Source organism: Bos indicus x Bos taurus, chromosome 12, assembly GCF_003369695.1.
Source record: "Bos indicus x Bos taurus breed Angus x Brahman F1 hybrid chromosome 12, Bos_hybrid_MaternalHap_v2.0, whole genome shotgun sequence".
Classification (NCBI taxonomy): Eukaryota; Metazoa; Chordata; class Mammalia; order Artiodactyla; family Bovidae; genus Bos; species Bos indicus x Bos taurus.
The window spans coordinates 15867476-15887053 of NC_040087.1; the positions used below are offsets into that span (position 1 = coordinate 15867476).

A 19578-nucleotide genomic window follows, 5' to 3' on the forward strand; every position below is an offset into this window, starting at 1 on the left:
GGTCAACTTTATTTGCCCTCTAACTACCGCGTTTTCTGCTCCCATCAACCCCGCTCCCACCTCCCGCTGATCCGCCTTTCATCTTTCTCTGCATGCTCCCTACCCTGCCTCCAGCCCACTGCTCCAACCCCATTTTCTGCCATCTCTACCCTTCACCTCTGATCTTCTCTGTCCCCCCAGCAGGGCCTGAGAACACTGGTGGCAAAGGATAGGGGCAGCAGGAGGTGTAGAACATAGAAGCTAAAGGAAAAAAAAAATTTCCCTCGTAAGTCACACCTCTAATTTCAGGCTGAAAATATATACACAAAGTGTAGCTACTATGTGAGGAAAATATAGAAGAACAAAACATCTGTCAGTAATTGTTGCTGTGATGTCAATTTATCATAAAATAGAATATAAGGGTACTGATGCTTAGCCATCTTGAAATAAATATAAAAAGTGTTTCATATTAGTGATCTATATTTATAAATACTAATAAACTGAAAACTTTAATCATATAATTACTCAGATGAAGAGCTGTTTTCTTAAAATGCTAAATGATGATAACCTCATCAAATTTATATATATATATATATATATATTTTAATACACGAATCATATAAACACAGACTGAATGCATGCTGCCCAATATGCCCAATTGAGCAAAAAATTAGTCTGGGATCAAAAAATGTCTAAGAAAATGGCATGAACCTTTCCACAGAGATAGCCATGTTTGAAAAGCAGGTCATTGTGCCTGGATCTAGGCTACTATGATGTCTCTATTTTCACACTACAAAGTAATGTTTACTAGTTAGTCATAAAGGTCCAAAACAATATGGCCAACAGGGTTGGTACATGAAATCTCTAGCATCAACTTATTAATCAGAATAATTTTAGGATATCTGTAGGGAAGCGGCCAATATAGTAATATTGAATTTCCTTTCTTATCACAGGTAAAAGAAATCAGAATTATCCATGCTTATTCTTTATATATCAAGCTATGAAAGTTCACAGAATTTTAAAACTTAAAACTGAAAGAAAACTAAACTCTGTCCACCCCTCCTTTCCTCCTGTTCTTCTTAGAATTTATGGTCCAAAAGTTGATTTATCAAAGTCACAGAGATGGTAAATACATGAGGCTCTCAGGACTAGAAGTCAGTTCCCTTACACCCAGTCCCCCTCTTTTTTTTTTTTTTTTTTTTCTGAAATCAATTTAAATTTAAAATGGTTCCATGTACTATACTCTAGTTCCTGGAAAGCTATATACTCATGTCTTTGTCTGAATTCCTGGTTTGGGGGTCATACTAATGTCACAAAGCTTACAAAACAACCTGAAACAAATTCAATACTGTAATTTATAGCAATTCATACTTGAAATTTCTGATTATAGCAATGTTAGGAAATAGACTGCTTTACTCAGGCAAGCTTTTTCTGACAAATGAAAACTTATCTTCCCAACCACGCTGACAAAGTTCCATACTTCAAAGAAAATGAAAAGGAACATCACTTAATACATCTCATCTTCTGTATCCTTCCCCAAAAATGTGTTTTTCAAAGGTACACCTCTCTTCATATACTTCCTTACTTTAATGAATGGCATGCCCACTCATGAAACCCATTCTGAGTTGTCCAAGTCCCACTGTATTCAAGTACCATAAATTTCACTCTCAAAATATTTCTTTTTTCCATTTCCTCTCTCAATTCCTACAATTCATATTATTAACTTAGACTTTGGTCAGTTCTTGGATGCCCATGTTATCAGGGGTCTAATGTTGTCTTTGGTCTTTTCGTAGACTCTCTAATGTTTTTATTTTTATTGATGAAAACTAATTTTTTTCCCCAACTGCTTAAAAAAAAAAAAAAAAGGCTGTTTAAAAGCACTTATTATAGGCAGTGAAAAAGGCAATTAAATCCAAAATTTTTAGCCTGACTTATTAGGCTATTTACAACATGGTCTATGGTCTCTCACCCATCCTTTTTCCTAGCTTCTTTCCTTTCCTTCCAATTGTAGCACACCTCTGCTCCAACCTCATGATTCTTTACTCTCCAAAGCATATTTTTTTTCCAGTCCTGTGTGTCTACACATGCTAGACTCTCTACCTGACAGTGTTTCTTTCATGGCTCCTTCTAGCCAACTCCTATTCATCCCTCAGGCCCTAATTCAGATGTCTCTTCTTCAGGATGCTTTTGTGGATTGCCTCAGAATTCTGTGTGCATCTGTCTTCTCACAGAACTTCACACAGTAGCAGTATTTATCATATCTGGTTGTCTACCCTAATCAGCCTGTGAAGAACATGAGAAGATTTAAATTCCTGAGCACAAGAACAAGGTCCTGAGCACATCTCTACCTCTGACCTCTACCCATCTCCCTTTGCTCACTGTACTCTAGTCACACTGATCATCTTCCAAATTCTAGGACACATGAAGTTATTTCCCATCTCAGAGAACTGGCACATATTCTTTTCTCTCCATATAATGTTTCTACCTTCAATACCTACAATGCTAGCTTCTTTCCTTGCATTTATGCCTCTAAATATATGTCATCTCAAAATTTTTCATAAGCACACTATTTAAGGAAAGTAGGTCCCACTCATCCTTTATTTCTATCTGGATCTCTTGTGTATTTCCTTCATAGCATCCACCAATCATTTCTTTCTTCAGGAGGCATACTGTCCCTTTTATAAAGTTCTACAAGTGCAAGAACTGTTGTACTCCAAAAACCCAGCAAAGTGTGGTTGTACTCCTTAATCATTTGTAGAATATATAATCAAAAGTATATTTCAATTGTACAAGTGATATTTACTGAGGTAGTTATAGTAAAGTAAAATAGAAACAACAGGACATGTAGTCAGAAAACCTATAGTTTGAATTTTAGCTTTAGAACTTTATTCTCTGACAATGAAAAGAATCATTACCCTTCTCTTGGCCCAAGTCTCCTAAATTATAAACACAGATTTCCTTATTATACCTACGCTCACAAACATTAAAAGATAAAAGGATTTAAAACATACATTTTCTGACTTAATACTGTAAAAAAATATTAAGCCAGAGAGTATATAAAGAGCAACTTTCAAAGTTCTTGGTAACTCAATACATATGTGGTTGAACTAAATAAGGCTGAAACCAAATGTTATACTGAATTCAGGCATGAGATGAGAAAAATCTGAGAGGGACATCAAACTAGAAAAAAAAGAAAAATAAATAAGATATTAAAAAAGCATTACCAGAACACAGTGTTAGATTAAAGAAAATAAAGACTGGTGAATCAGTGTTTGGGAAGAAATCATTTCAGGCATTAACACAGATCGTATCAACTCCAGCCTCATCTGTAACTAAGGAAATCATACACATCTTTCAACCCAAACGTATTAGGCTTGCTATAACAAACTCAACTCAGCAGCGCGCATCTATGTCTCTGATCTCATCTATGCTCTCAAAAGTACAAGGTTTCTTACTGTCTTTGCTCTCCTCTTATTCCTACCCATATCAAGATGAATGTTGCCTCATATATAATGCAGCCCACTCTGAAGCATCAACACTCAGTCCCCTACTCCAAGTTATATATGATGTTAACTTCAGCATTATAGCAAACCTTACTTTAGTAACTAGGCAAAGTTAGTAAGACCTTCATAAGGTCACAAATGCTCAAAGGCCTAACACATACTGACAATAAAAGCTTGTTTAAGAAAGTACTTATAACCCTTCTAAACTGCTTTCTAGTATCTTGCTTCAATACTGATTTAAGAGGTCTTCTAGTAGAATAACAGAAAATGTTTTAGCTTAGCTTAACATATACAAGAATATAAAGTTAGCTAAACTAAGTATTACATATTCTCAGGAAGGAACACGAATAAACTATTTCTCCAGGCAGCCCCTAACCCTATCATCACTGCCTTTGTCTTGTCCCTCCCTGGCGGTCCTTACAAGTCTGTGTATCACAGCTAGTGAGTGAGTGAGTGCTCAGGACACTCAGATGAGACGCTATCTCCTGAATCAGAAATACCTGAAATGGCACCCAAGCACCTATGTTCTTTAAAACACTGTGAGCTGTTTGGTTAAGGTAAGAGGCATACAGCAAGGCACCTCAACTCTTGCAGTATACAAGTACCTACTAATTCAGTACCTGCTCTGTTACCAAGTGAGTACTGGTAGCCAGTTATTTAGATAATCTCTACTAAACTAAGTAAAAAAAGATTATATGAATAAATAGTTTAAAATGTGCCAACGAACAAAAGACTTAAAAGATATTTTATGTTAAAAAGTAAACTGATAATGGTTGGAAAAAACTACAATTCTCCCAATCACTGTTGGTGACTATTTAATAGTATCTCAGTTAACAAACCTCTCTCTCTGTTGTCGCGACGGTCTCTCTCCCCGTGTCTTCTCTCAAATGAAGAATCTCTTGCTTGCTCTCTGTTGTCTCTCTCAGGGTATCTGTCTCTTTCAGGATAGCTGCTTCGCGTCTCCCAGCTGTCATGATAGTTGCTACTACTACTGTGACTATCAATCTGAGAACCTCTTGTGCCTCGACTTCCTAAACAAAGAATATTCACACAAATATTTAATACGTACACTTCATTCAACAAGTTGTAAGTCACAATCCTTCCTCCCCCAAAACATATAAATATGTGTGGGTTGTTGTTGTTGGGTTCTTTTTGGTGAGTTTTTAATATTTGAAAGTGTGATAACGTTGAAAACGATATTATATGCTGGATTAGAATACTCAAAATGTCTAATGACTGACTTGAGTAAGCTTAAGTCCTCGTTTTCCCTTCCTATAAAAGAAAGGGACACATAATGAAATCATAAAGCAAACAGACTCATTTCAATTAAGCCAAAAACAATGAAACAAAAAATAAAAACTATTAATGCATATCTAAATTACAGAAATACCATAAAAACATTTAAAATATGAATTATGGATATATCACATTGACTACACTTTATAGTGAAAACATTCTAATAAAGAACCAAGGTACTTTGTTGACAGTAGGTGATACCTGAAAATTTTCATTAAAAAAATTGGGAAATGAATGTTCACAGTTGCTTTATTATAGCCCCAACCATAAAGTACCCAAATGTCTTTCAAATGGTGAAAGGCTAAACAAACTGTGGTACATCCAGATCATAGAATATTATAAGTTACAAACTACTGATACATGCAATTACTTGGAAACTTAAGGAAATTCTGCTAGTGAAAAAGCCAATCTCAATAGGATACACACAGCAGGATTCAGTTTATGTAATACTTGTGAAATAATAATTACAAGATGATAGACATATTAGTGGTGGCCAGGGGTCAAGGACAGGGGAGGGGGTCTGAATGTGCCAACAAAGGGATAACAAAGGGAGTCCCATGATGATACAGTTGAGGATCCTGATTGTGGTGATGGTAATGCAAGACTACAGAGTCACTATGGAAAATATTGAATAGTATGGAAGTTCATAAAAAAATTTCAGAACTACTATCTGATCCACCAGTTCCACTTCCAGGTACAGAGCCAGAGAAACTGAAATTAGGATCTGAAAGAGGTATCTGTATTCCCATATCTGTATTCCCAGGTTCACTGCAACATTATTCACAACAGCCAAGACAGAAACCACCTATATGCCCAATGACAGATGAATGGGGAAAAAATGTCGTATATACATAGAATACTTTGGCCACCTGATGCGAAGAGCCGACTCATTGGAAAAGACCTTGATGCTGCGAAAGACTGAAGGCAGGAGGAGAAGGGGATGACAGGAAAAGATGGCTGGATGGCACCACTGACTCAATGGACATGAGTTTGAGCAAACTCCAAGAGACGGTGAAACCTGGCGCATTGCAGTTCATGGGGTCGCAAAGAGTCAGATGTGACTCAGCGACTGAACAACAACAGATATATATATATAATGGATTTCTCTTTGTTGTTTTTAGTCACAAAGTGGTGTCTGACTCTTTTGCAACTCCATGGAATAGAGCCTAGCAGGCTCCTCTGTCCATGGGATTTCCCAGGCAAGAATATGGAGTGGGTTGCCATTTCCTTCTCCGAGTGATCTTCCCGACCCAGGGATGGAAACTGCGTTTTCTGCATTGGCAGGTGGATTCTTTACCCCTGAGTCACCTGGGAAGCCCTATAAAGGATTATTCACCCTTTAAAAAGAACACAGTCCTGCCATTTGCAACAACATGGAAGACATTTTGCTAAGTGAGATAAGTCAGACACAGAAGGACAAATGCTACATGATACCACTTACATGTGGAAACTAAAATAGTCACACTCATTGAATCAGAGAGTAGAATGGTTTTACCAAGGGGCTGGTCAGAGGGGGAACATGGAGGACTAGTCAAGGGGTACAAAATTTCAGTTGTATAAGATGAGTAAGTCACAGAGACCTACTGTACAGCATGGTGTCTACAGTCGATAATACTGTACTGGAAACTCAAAAATCTGGTAAGAGGACAGATCTTATATCAATAACATTCTCATCACACACACACACAAATAACAATAGAGAGGAAACTTTCACATGTTAATGGCACAGATTTCGGTGGTGGTTTCAAGGGTATACACTTATCTCCAAGCTTATTAAGCTGTATATATTAACTGTGTATAGATTTCTGTATGTCAATCATACCTCAGTAAAGTGATTTTAAAAAAACTGCATAGAGCTACACACACATCTTACAGGTAACAGGTTTTGAGCACTGAAAGAATTATAGTATAATTCTAAATGCTTTAATTGTGATGTTTTAATAATCAAAATATCTATAAAGACTATTTTAATAATTAAAGACTAGAGAAAGAAATTTAAAAAAGACTACAAATGAGCTACATATAACATCAAGGAATGAAAAGGTAAATGTCAGATAGATGCTAAGAGAAAATTGGTTAAAAAAAAAGTCACGTCTGAGGATACAACTCAGAAAATGAAAGAGAGAAACAGAGATGGAAAACCTGAAAGTTAAGAATCAAGGAGAACACAATGGGAAGACCGAACAAATGTCTGAAAGTGAAAGTAAAGTCACTCAGTTGTGTCTGACTCTTTGCAACCCCATGTCCATGAGAAGTATTCTCCAGGCAAGAATACTGGAGTGGGTTGCCATTTCCTTTTTCAGAGGATCTTCCTGACATAGGGATCAAACCCAGGTCTCCCACACTGCAGGCAGACTCTTTACTCTCTGAGCCATGAGGGGCTCAAACATATATCTAACTATATGCTAAGACAGAAAGATTGAAAGGATAGAATAAGCTATATCATACAAATACTAACCAAAAGAAATCTGTGAGTGGGATAATCTTTTTTAGACAAAAAGATAACATTTAGGATGAACAGGATCATTCTGTAACAATAAAAGGAATAATTTGCCTTACATGTGCCTATGAGCAAAGCCTCAAAATATTCAAAGCAAAAATTGATCAAATCATACAAAAATCAACAAATTCAAAGTAATAATGGAAGATTTGGCTCACATCTCTGTAATGATAGAAAAAGCAGACTAGAAAGAAAATGAAATGCAGTTTTGAAAGCATGATTAACACACCTAACTTCAGAGACACACTTTACATACTTTGCAACCATTAAAAGCACATGCAGAATACATGAAAACTGACTGACAAGCCACAAAATAAGTCCTAACAACAAAAAAAAAATGCCAAAAAACTGAGTTCAAATAGTCTCCTCCAATAACAATTAAAATTGAGGGTAGGGGATTTATTTTAAAAAGCATGACTGGAAATTTAAAATCCTATTTCTACACAACTCATGAGTCAAAGAAAAAAACCATACCAAACTTCAGAAAGTGTTTAGAACATATAAATATAATCAGACTGTCAAAGAACAGATAAATGCTCATTTATACACAAACTGTTCTCTTTTAGAAAAGAGAAAAAACAGAAGCAACACTTTCCAACACATTTTGATCTCCAAACCAAACAAAGACAGTATTAAAAACTAAAACCTATGCAATGGTATGCTGGCTCCAAAGAGCCACCAGTGTGCTTCTCTTCTCATCTTCACACTGAGTGGCCTTGTTAGCAGCTCAAAATCTGCTATGGTAGGAGTAATTTATACTATGGAAACTGGCATTAGCTACAAGCCAGGGCTTTCTTTCTGAAGAGTAAGTTGCTAAATATTTACACTCATACAGTGATTATATACCAACCTCAATTATAGAAAAAGATTTTTTTATTTCAAAATTAAATTTTAACAAACCTATTTTCGAACTTTTAAAAGAAATGAAATATAAATTTATTTTAGAAATGCAAGAATAGTTCTGACAGTGAAAGTGTTAGTCGCTCAATTGTATCCGACTCTTCGCAATCCCATGGACTGCAGTCCACCAGGCTCCTCCGTCCATGGGATTCTCCAGGCAAGAATACTGGAGCGGGTTGCCACTTCCTACTCCAGGGGATCTTCCCGACCCGGGGATTAAACCCTCATCTCCTGCATTTGCGGGCTGATTCTTTACCACTGAGCCACCAAAGAAGCCCTGCTGCTGTAGCTTCAAGCTATTAGCTCTTCTTTGAACCTCAGTTAAAGGTGGTCTCCTGCATTGCAGGTGGTTTCTCTACCATCTGAGCCACCAGGAAAACCTATTTAGAAGAACAGTTGTAAATTAAAAAAAAAAATTAACATAAGTAACAAGGTAAAAGAGAATGACTATATGATCTTCTCAAGATACAAAAAAACAGGCATGACAGAAGCTGCCGGCTAAGTTAGGAAAATAGGAGATTCCCTTTGCTGGTAGCTTAGCTGTAAGAAACCTCCTGACAATGCAGGAGCCGCAGGAGACACGGGTTCCATCCCTGGGTCGGGAAGATCCCCTGGAGGAGGGCATGGCAATCCATTCCAGGATTCTTGCCTGGAGAATTCCATGGACAGAGGAATCTGGCTGGCTATAACCCCTGAGACTGCAAGGAGTCGGACACAACTGAAGCGACTTGGCACACATGCACGCACCCTAAACACAATAAAAAGCATCTGCAAGTGGAAAAGAACTCCCCTGCCAAGGGAGAAGACTAGGGTTTGATTCCTGGGTTGGGAAGATTCCCTGGATAAGGAAATGGCAACCCACTTCAGTATACTTATCTGGGAAAAGGAAACCCCACTAACAGAGGAGCCTGGTGGGCTACAGTCCACGGAATTGCAAAGAGTTGGACACAACTTAGCAACTAAACAAACAACAAAAATCTACAAACACCATGCTTAATGGTGAAATGTCAGCAATAATTCCTTAAAATATGAAACAAAGCAAAGAAGCCCATTATACCACTTGTAGTCAACAGTGCGTTGAAACAGCTGCTCAGCAGGTTACTGACAACAAATAAATATTACTCAGAAAGAACAGCCAAATATGTCTATTCCCAGATGTAAATGTTTAAGAGAATCTAATTATATCTACCAAGAAAATACAGCAACATCATAATGTAAGATGAATATAAAAAATTTAATTAACATTCCATACACCAGCAATAAGCATCAGAAAATGTTTTAAAATATATCATTTGGTGTGCCTGTATGCATTTACTTAAGCACTATTAAAAACCAAAAAAAAAACAGTCACTTCAGTGAAGTTCAACTCTTTGCAATCCTAAGGACCATAGCCCGCCAGGCTCCTCTGTCCATGAGACTCTACAGACAGAATACTGGAGTGGTTTGCCATGCCCCTCTCCAGGGGATTTTCTCAACCCAGGGATCGAACCCGTGTCTCTCAAGTTTCCTAAACTGGAGGTGAGTTCTTTACCACTAACGCCTCCTGGGAAGCTCGAACATAAAGGATTCAATAACTTACGGCATACCCTACAATATACACTATGCACCAAAAGGAGGATGTGGATGTTTACCAAGCTGACTTATATGTAACTATCTCTAAGATATTTTAAAGGGAAAACAGCAGTGTACAGAATATATAGTTGTTTTTTTTTTTTTTTAATAAAAAATTCTTAAAAATTATATTTGTAAAACCAGAAGAGAAAGTGAATAAACATACATATTTGCTTGTATAGCATGTTCTTCAGCTGGTTACATACAAAATTGGCTAGGACCAGGTCAGGAACAGAGGGGAGGCTTTCACTATGTATCTTTTCATAGCTCTGAAATTCTGCACCATGTGAACACATTATTAAAAAGAGAATCTTCTGGAAAAGAAAATGGCAACCCACTCCAGTACTCTTGCCTGGAAAATCCCATGGATGGAGGAGCCTGGTAGGTTACAGTCCATGGGGTCGCAAAGAGTCGGACATGACTGAGTGACTTCACTTTCACTTTTGACCAAAATAACTACATCCCTATGGAAGAGAGAGACAAGAGGCATCAAAGTGTTTGAGTTTCTCCTGCCCTGTACCTTCCTTTTCTAAAGCCAAAGCTATATCCAATAGAACGAACGTATGGAATTTGAGAATTAATGGAATCTTGGTTTATTTCTCCTTCTGTTTACTCTATAATGCCCTGAGTAATGCCTTATTTGGGGCTTCCCTTGAGGCTCAGATAGTAAAGAATCTGCCTGCAATGTGGGAGATGAGGGTTCAATCCCTGGGTTGGGAAGACCCCTGGAGAAGGGATGGCAACCCGATCCAGTATTCTTGCCTGGAGAATTCCAGGGACAGAAGAGCCTGGTGGGCTACAGTCTATGGGGTCACACACAGTCGGACACAACTAAGAGACTAAGAGACTAACACACACACACACACACACACAAAGTAGTTTAAAAGTCAAGTGGGAGACTTGATTCGTTATTGGTATACTGGCTGGGGCTAAAATTAAGGTGATCTTGTTACAGTTAACATATAGGTTGAAGCCACAAGACTCATGACCTGGGTCACAGAAAATTATCATAATGCCTTATATATCATTTGTAAACTCTAAGGCAAAATGTTGTTAAGGACTTCAAACTTGTCACTGATTTGGCATCAATCAGGTATTAACTTTTTATAAATTTCTAAATAAAAGCAAATCTACCCTGTGGGGCCTCCAGAACAGAAACCCAGAAGCATCTGCTTGGTATCCATCCACGTGCTGATACACATGTGATTTTAAATAGAGTTCTTTAAAAAAAGAAAATGTTGAGGCTGCTGCTAATGAAAATATATACCATGGTGCTAAAATTCCACCTATAATCTATTCTTTTGTTTTTATTTCACTAGAGTTTGGGTTAGGATAATTTTGACATAAATGAAAGTCTATTGTTTAAACAGTCAGAATTTATAATACTCTGCTGTTTCTAGCTAATACCCTATAATTACCATTCAGTGTGAGTTTTTTGGTACATATATACCAATGCATAACAAAATTTTAAATTTTATAAAGCCAAATAAAATAAATGTTTTAAAAAAAAGAGAATTTTTTAAAAAAATACCATTTACAATGGCAACAAAAATAGAAGTTACCCAGGAATAAAACATGCACAGGACCTTAATAGAAAAAGTTACTAATCAATAAATTTAATGTATTTGAAGTAAAAACCCAACAGTTTTTTCATGAAGCTTTAAAAAAATTCATTTTTAAAAGACAGCCTTCAGAATGGCAGAAAATAATAGCAAACGAAGCAACTGACAAAGAATTAATCACAAAAATATACAAGCAACTCCTGCAACTCAATTCCAGAAAAATAAACGACCCAATCAAAAAATGGGCCAAAGAACTAAATAGACATTTCTCCAAAGAAGACATATAGATGGCTAACAAAACACATGAAAAGATGCTCAACATCACTCATTATCAGAGAAATGCAAATCAAAACCACTATGAGGTACCATTTCATGCCAGTCAGAATGGCTGCGATCCAAAAGTCTACAAACAATAAATGCTGGAGAGGGTGTGGAGAAAAGTGAACCCTCTTACACTGTTGGTGGGAATGCAAACTAGTATAGCCTCTATGGAGAACAGTGTAGAGAGTCCTTAAAAAACTGGAAATAGAACTGCCATTCGACCCAGCAATCCCACTGCTGGGCATACCCACCAAGCAAACCAGAACTGAAAGAGACACGTGTACCCCACTGTTCACCACAGCACTGTTTATAATAGCCAGGACATGGAAGCAACCTAGATGTCCATCAGCAGAAGAATGGATAAGAAAGCTGTGGTACATATACACGATGGAGTATTACTCAGCCATTAAAAAGAATACATTTGAATCAGTTCTAATGAGGTGGATGAAACTGGAGCCTATTATACAGACTGAAGTAAGGCAGAAAGGAAAACACCAATACAGTATACTAATGCATATATATGGAATTTAGAAAGATGGTAACGATAACCCTGTATATGAGACAGCAAAAGAGACACAGATGCATAGAACAGTCTTTTGGACTCTGTGGGAGAGGGCGAGGGTGGGATGATTTGGGAGAATGGCATTGAAACATGTATATTATCATATGTGAAACGGATCACCAGTCCAGGTTCGATGCATGAAACAGGGGGACGGGATGGGGAGGGAGGTGGGAGGGGGGTTCAGGATGGGGAACACATGTACACCCGTGGCAGATTCACGTCAGTATATGGCAAAACCACTACAATACTGTAAAGTAATTAGACTCCAATTAAAATAAATTAATTTATATAAAAAAATATATATGAAAAAGCAAAAGGTTAAGAAAAGCCAAGACAACTATGAAGGAGAAGGTGGCGGGCCTTCATCTTACTGTGAAACTATAATAAACCAACAGGCCTATAGAAAGAGTAAGAATGGTCAGAACTCTGCAGCAGTGTTTTGGGGAGGGGAGCAAAGTGGGTGGAGGAAGAGAGATGTCAAAGTTGACCCAGTCCAGGAAGTGTGGAGATAGTCAAATTCACTTAGGTAGGTGGTTATTGATGATAATGGTGATGCCAAATTCTTTTTAGAGGAAGGTAAGAAAAAATGGCTCAAGATTCTGACATGGGATGTTTTGAGGTGGCTTTGAAGCAAGCACAAGTACTGAAGAACACATGAGTCAGTCATTTCTGACACCACCAACTTTGAAAGTCTATCGTTTTAAATTCCATTTTAATGATCATTTTATCATATATTTACCTATTTATTAGAAATTACTTCTTTTTGATTTTTATTTCCTGATAGCAATTTTCTTAGTGTTCCACATTAACCAAGATGGTAGCCATGACTGGACATAATTCAATTGGGGGGGTGGGGGGAGGGGTCCCTAAGTCAGGCCCCGTTTATCTTCTGCAATTTTAGCTAATAATTCCTACTCAGAATTTATAGAGAAGATGATAAATGCAATTAATTGAAAATTACTTTGACAAAGTGATAATGAATGTCAGAAATAAATCTTAGGAGATTTCATAATTTCTGTATGAACATACAAGACACAGTTCACTGACAAGTCAAACACCTTACCCTTTTCAGGCATCTCTGGAGCTCTTCCTCTACTTCTGCCCATCCGGTCATTCCTAATCTCACTTCGAGACTCATTTCTGGAGTCATTCCTTATTTCAGTGCGAGAACTTTCTTCCCTCAGATGGTTTCTGCCATAACTTCGGGATTCTTCCTGATAGGCGTCCTCCTTTCGATGAGCATCTCGACTTTCACGGTCCCTGTAGTCGTGGGCATCACGAGTAGACCGAGAATCCCTGGGGTCTCGGCTCTCTTTGTTATCTCTGCTATAATCTCTCATCTCTCTGGAGTCCCGAACATCTCTAGAGTCTCTTAGTTCCCTTCGGTCTCTAGTATCTCTGGCATCTCTCCGATCCCGCCCATCTCGAGGTTCTCGGTCATCCCTGTGGTCTCGAGAAGAGCTCTGATCCTGTTCATACTCTCGTTCTTCTCTTGTGTCCTTTTCTCTGTCCCTTTTACCTCTAGTCTCTGTAAACATAATTTAGGAAATACACTGTAATTCCTTTCACAAAACTGTAGGAAACTAGACAATGTATTCAATACACAGCTTTAATTTTTATTACAATGGTAATTCATGTTCTTTACAAAAACTAAAAGGAGAAAACATGGGCAAATAAGAAAATTAAACCTATCTGTAAGCTAAAATTCCAAAGGTAATTTTATTAACACCTGGATTATTTGTCTTGATTGAACAAGATATTCTGGTATCAACATACCCATAGGTAAGATCTGAAACAAGTAAGCTGATCTCCTATCAATCCTATCAATGATGGATTACTTTTAGAAATCACTTTGAGATTCAAAGGTACAAGTGACTTTAACTCATCTCTACTAAGTATTAGGCCAGACTAGTTCACACATGACCTCCAATGTACTTAAGCACTTGAGAGTAACCTGTACTTAATAAGCTGGTGGCAAAGAGATACTGCTATTCACCCTTTCTCTCTCTCTCTCTCTCTTTTTTTTTTTAAGCTATTTAATGGACTCACACTCCCATCTCTAAAGCTTTTTCTACTTAAAGCACTTTCTAACATTTCATGGGAAAACTTTAAAAAACAACTTCACTTTTAAAAAAGCTGGAATGAACCTCAATAGTTATTTAATTCAAACTCATCACTGTATACATGAAGGAACAGAGGTCAAGAGCTTAAGTGGTTTAGTCAGCCCCATACATGGTGGGAATTTGCAAAGATTAGAAACTATTCTTTAGAGACATCTAGAGAAACATAAATTGATGACAGCATAAATTGAAAAGAACTGAAAGAATTAATGAGAGACCCTCAAAGAACAACCCCTGTACTTTTTTTTAATCAGATTCCTTTGTAAATTACTCTTATACTCTGGAACAACCACAAGATCTGACGCTATTTTAGCCATTTTATAGTAGCCTAGGACCTATGGGTAGGTCCGTAGACTTTCCCTGTCTAGTATCCACAAGATCCTCATCAATAACTTATCTCCTCTGCCTACATCCATAAACGCCACCTAAGGATAGAAGCCCTAGGCAAGAATCTGACAATGTCTCAATTTTTTTTGACTACATCTATGACTTCAAGTCCTCCTCCAATACCAAGTGTGCCTAGAAATTTGATCACTTCGCACTAGGTTCTCTTTTATGATGCCCCCAGCTGTCTTTACCAAAGACCCTCAGTTCCTGTATTTGCTCCTTACCTTCCTTCCCATCCTTTCACTAAAATTATTCTTATTTCAAAAAATGACTTTCGGAAGATTAAAGAAACATCCTCCTTACAAACAATCAAAAAGTGTATGATTTATTATTAAAAGGATTCATATACCATAAAACTCCCTTACCACAAAACAAAGCATTCTTGTAAGAATCAACTGCATACTAAATTTCCCTTTCATTAAGGAAACTGTGTTTAATAAATAGTATTTTGAAATAATTAAGAGTTTTCATTCAATAAGTAGTCACTAAAAATATACCATATTCCCAGCCAACCTTAGTTGTTGATAGGTGTAAGAGCATTTTCCCCACTTACCAATGTTTTATATATACTGCTGTGCTGATCTGGTTCCAAAATCATGTATACAAGCAATAATTCTCTAAAATACATGCCCTGTCTAGTCCCTATCTATGCATCCATCATTTCTAGAAAAAAAATAATTATTTCTTGCACTGTTGACTGGAGAATAAGTTCAACATGTTTCATAGGAGATGCTATGTGATACAGAGACTTTAAAAGTGCACATTAAATAGAAATGCTGTTGCAAGTAAGCACATATTTCCTGAGTATTCTTTATGTTAAAAAAAACTAACTTAGAAGATTTTAGGAAAAAGGCTTGCTAAGTTAAATAAACAACAAGAAGCTTAGACAAGAATTACAGAAAGAGATGAGAGTGATTCAATTGTACTGCTTCAACTGTACTACTTCAATCTCAGCTTGAAGACGGAATAGCAAATTCAAAGTTAATGTAATGCTCAGGAATCTAAAAACTGTCTTGCTTACTTCTTTGTTGAGTTAGACCTGGAAAATTGATCACTTGGTTCCCATGGACCTGCTGAACATTCCCCCAGCCCACACCTCTTTGTTAAGACATCTCTGATATGTTCCAACTCTGCTCCCTGGTTTGTTGCTTTTCTTTTAACCTCTTCTGTTGTTTTTAAAGAATTAACTAAGCAATTAGACGGACACTCTTAAGAACTATATAGTCCCAAATTTCTAGAACTTGAGACTACTCAAGTAAAACAATGTACCGAAAGAAAGCAACAACTTAATATACATATAAATGCCCAATTACATATATCTATAGCTTACATTTCCATGTCCTTAAGCATGGAAATTGCCTATTGCCTATTGCCCTAAAGAGCTCTGATCCACGTGTTACAGAAAATGTAGTATATAACACAGTTCTCTTCTATCCCTTATTCTAACAATAAATCTGAATGTCCGATTTTTTAATAAAGAAAATATCCACTTACATAAAAGAACTCTAAAAAACCCACAACACTGCTGAGTATTTACCTTCCCTCCTTTCATGACGCCGATCGTGAGACTGTGAAGCTCGCTCATGATCGTGCCTCCCCTTCTCTCTCACTGGAGAGCGATGTCTTGGAGGGCTTTGCTTTCTCTGAGGAGAAGCCAGAGAATGTGAAGGATAGGGAGAAGCAGAGCGGCGTAAAGGTGGAGTTATTGTCCTCTGATAAGATGGTGAAGGAGTTCTTTTTCGGCGAGGAGAAGGAGAATGTCTTTGAATCGACGATCCTGACTGTGAGGAAGATGAGTGATGTCTAGAAGATATTGGAGAATGATGTTGTCCTGCTGGGGAAGTGGATCTGTAAAGAGAAACAATAAAAAACTGGGTTCAAGAGCCTTCACTTTCCACCAAAGGAAAGTCTTTTAAAACAACAACAAAACCCTGAATATAAAAGTTAAAGCTAAAAGTGTGAATAATAATTTTAATTCAAAATGATGTAAATCATTAACAGGTTGATTTTTAAGTCAGTTTGAGGCAACAGTTCTAGATGAGACACATATTGACTTCCTGAGCTTTGGCTCCAAGGCACACTTCCTTTTTCCAGGTAACATTCTCCCTGATCACAAACGGTTCTTATTATCACATAAAGTACAGAATTCACTCTTAACCAGAGATGATCTCTGACAGTGTGAATGGGTACTTAGAGGACAGAATCCACAAAGAACTAAAGAGAAAACATACCAGTGAGATCTAGATAGATATTACTGGCTGTGAGAATGCCTATAATTCAGGGTTGTGGGAGAAACGAAAAGCTATCACCAGCTATACCAAACATAAAGTTTGACTGCCTGGGCTGACATGTAGGATGGGGAAAGAACACTAGGGTTAAGGACAGGACATACTGCCTATACTGTCTTTATCTTAAATAACCTACCTTTCACTCTTGGGCAGTACAAATTGAGATTTAGTTCATAAGCTTTGGTTTAACTAAGGCTCCCTCTACTCCCTTCAAATCATGTTGCTTGACTGCTGCCAGAGAAATAACTTAAAAACACATGAAGCACATCTGAATCACTCCTATGATTTGTTAGGTCCTGGGCTCTGTCTACAATGAATATGTAAAAGTTAAGTGTGACGGAGAGCTAGAACACATGCATTTGCACATTAACTGAAAAGAAACATGACTAACATTTAAAAAAACAGCATTCCAGACATCACATACTGAGATACCACATACTGAGATAAATATCATATTTCTCAAAGCAATCATTTCAAGGCTACATGGTTGCTCAAAAAAATTATGAGTTCCTGTTAACATATTATGGAATTACCTTCAGTGTCTATGATGAGTATTTTTTAACTTCTGCAATGCTGACAAAGTTATTAAACCAAGATTTCTCAATCTTGGAACTACTGGCATTTTGTATGCAGTGCTTCTTTGTGCTGGGGGCTATCCTGTACATTGGAGGATGTTGAGATCATCCCTGGCCCCTACCCATAGAAGCCAGTACCATCTGACTCCCACCCCCATTCATACCAGTAAAAATTACTTCATATAGCTCCAAATGTCTCCAGGCAGGTAAAATCAAACCTTCTGGAGAATCCTTGCCCTAAACTATGTTGTTTATAAATGATGCCTTAGTAGAACTTTTATCAATAAAAGGTTTAAATCTATGAAATACATGTTGCTGAGCCAGGAAAGTGGTCTAATACATTGGAAAGGATTTTGTAAAATAATGAGTTGAGCGAACAGAAACACTTTTTGGATAAAAGTTGACAGTAAAACAACAACAATCAATAAATATCAGCTAACTAGAACACCACACTTATCTAAACATTCTAGCTATTTATGATTACAAAACTTTCATACTTTTAATAAAAACTGTTATTCTTTCCTTATATACAAAAAATAAGACATAAACCACCAGAGTTAAACTGACTCTAAACTGGAATATATTTACTAACAGGTATGAGCAGAAATGCTCCATGAGTCTTAGCCAAATCTGGAAAACCATTTATGACCAAAGGCTACTCATATACTGAACAGAAAAATTATTGCAGGACTGAGAAATTCTCATTCTAATTTGACTATTGTTTGGTGCTTTCCAAATTCAATTTCCTTAGGTTCTGATCAATTTGGAAACACCTAAATTGAAAAAATAAACAATGTAGCTCTCCACTGAACTGACATTTTGCTTAACTTTGAGTTTATTTCTGAGATAAACTCAAATTGTTTCAGGAATGTCTGCAACTCCTTTTGGTGATTTGTTCACAGACTTAAACAGTTCACAATACTGTCTTTTAAAAAACACATTACAGTCTAATCACACCTCTGTTCAAATTTGGTGCCTACTGTTGCTGTTGTTCAGGTATTAGGACATGTCTCTTTGTGACCCAATGAACTACAGCATGCTAGGCTCCTCTGTCCTCCATTCTCTTCCTGAATTTGTTCAAGCTCGTGTTCACTGAGCTGGGAATGCTGTCTACCCATCTCATCCTCTGTTGCTTCTTTCTCTTTTGCCTTCTATCTTTCCCACCGTCGAGGACTTTTCCAATGAGTCAGCTCTTCACATCAGGTGGCCAAAGTATTGGAGCTTCAGCTTCAACATTAGTCCTTCCAATGAATATTCAGGGTGAATTTCCTTTAGGTTTGATCTCCTTGCCGTCCAAGGGACTCTAAACAGTTTGCTCCAACACCACAATTCAAAAGCAACAATTCTTACACACTAGGCATTGTTTATGGTCCAACTTTCACTTCCAAATGGGACTACCTGAAAAACCATAGCTTTGACAACACAGACCTCTGTTGGCAAAGTGATGTCTCTGTTTTTTAATACACTGTCTAGGCTGGTCATAGCATTCCTTCAAAGGAGCAAGCATCTTTTAATTTCATGGTTGTAGTCACCATTAACAGTGATTTCAGAACTCAAGAAAATCTGTCACTGCTTACACTTTTTCCCCTTCTAACTGTCATGAAGTGATGGGAATGGATGCCACGATCTTAGTTTTTGGAATGTTGAGTTTCATGCCAGCTTTTTCACTTTCCTCTTTCACACTCATCATGAGACTCTTTAGTTCCTCTTCACTTTCTGCCATTAGAGTGGTATCATCTGTAAATCTGAGCTTATTGATATTTCTCCCCGTGATACTGATTCCAGCTTGTGATTCATCTAGCCCAGGATTTCACATGATGTACTCTGCATATAAATTAAATAAGCAGGGTGACAATATACATCTTTGTCATATTCCTTTCCCAATTTTGAACCAGTCAGTTGTTCCATGTCCAGTTCTCACTGCTGCTTCTTTACCCAGATACAGGTTTCTCAGGAGACAGGTAAGGTGGTCTG

The 19578-nt window shown here is 37.3% G+C and overlaps 1 protein-coding gene across 5 annotated transcripts in view; it reads right to left on the bottom strand.

Annotated features, from left to right (window-relative positions):
- The window catches only part of ZC3H13 (zinc finger CCCH-type containing 13), a 103821-nt gene that overhangs the window by 22057 nt on the left and 62186 nt on the right, over positions 1-19578 (bottom strand). For 3 of the 5 annotated variants that reach the window (XM_027557201.1, XM_027557202.1, XM_027557200.1), the window contains exons 9-12: positions 16279-16589; positions 13298-13762; positions 4322-4513; positions 157-240 (exon numbers count right to left, since the gene is read on the bottom strand). In XM_027557201.1, coding sequence (XP_027413002.1) covers positions 157-240; positions 4322-4513; positions 13298-13762; positions 16279-16589 — 1052 coding nt within the window. The remainder of the gene's footprint in view (positions 1-156; positions 241-4321; positions 4514-13297; positions 13763-16278; positions 16590-19578) is intronic. The other 2 variants (XM_027557204.1, XM_027557203.1) reach the window with 1 other exon arrangement.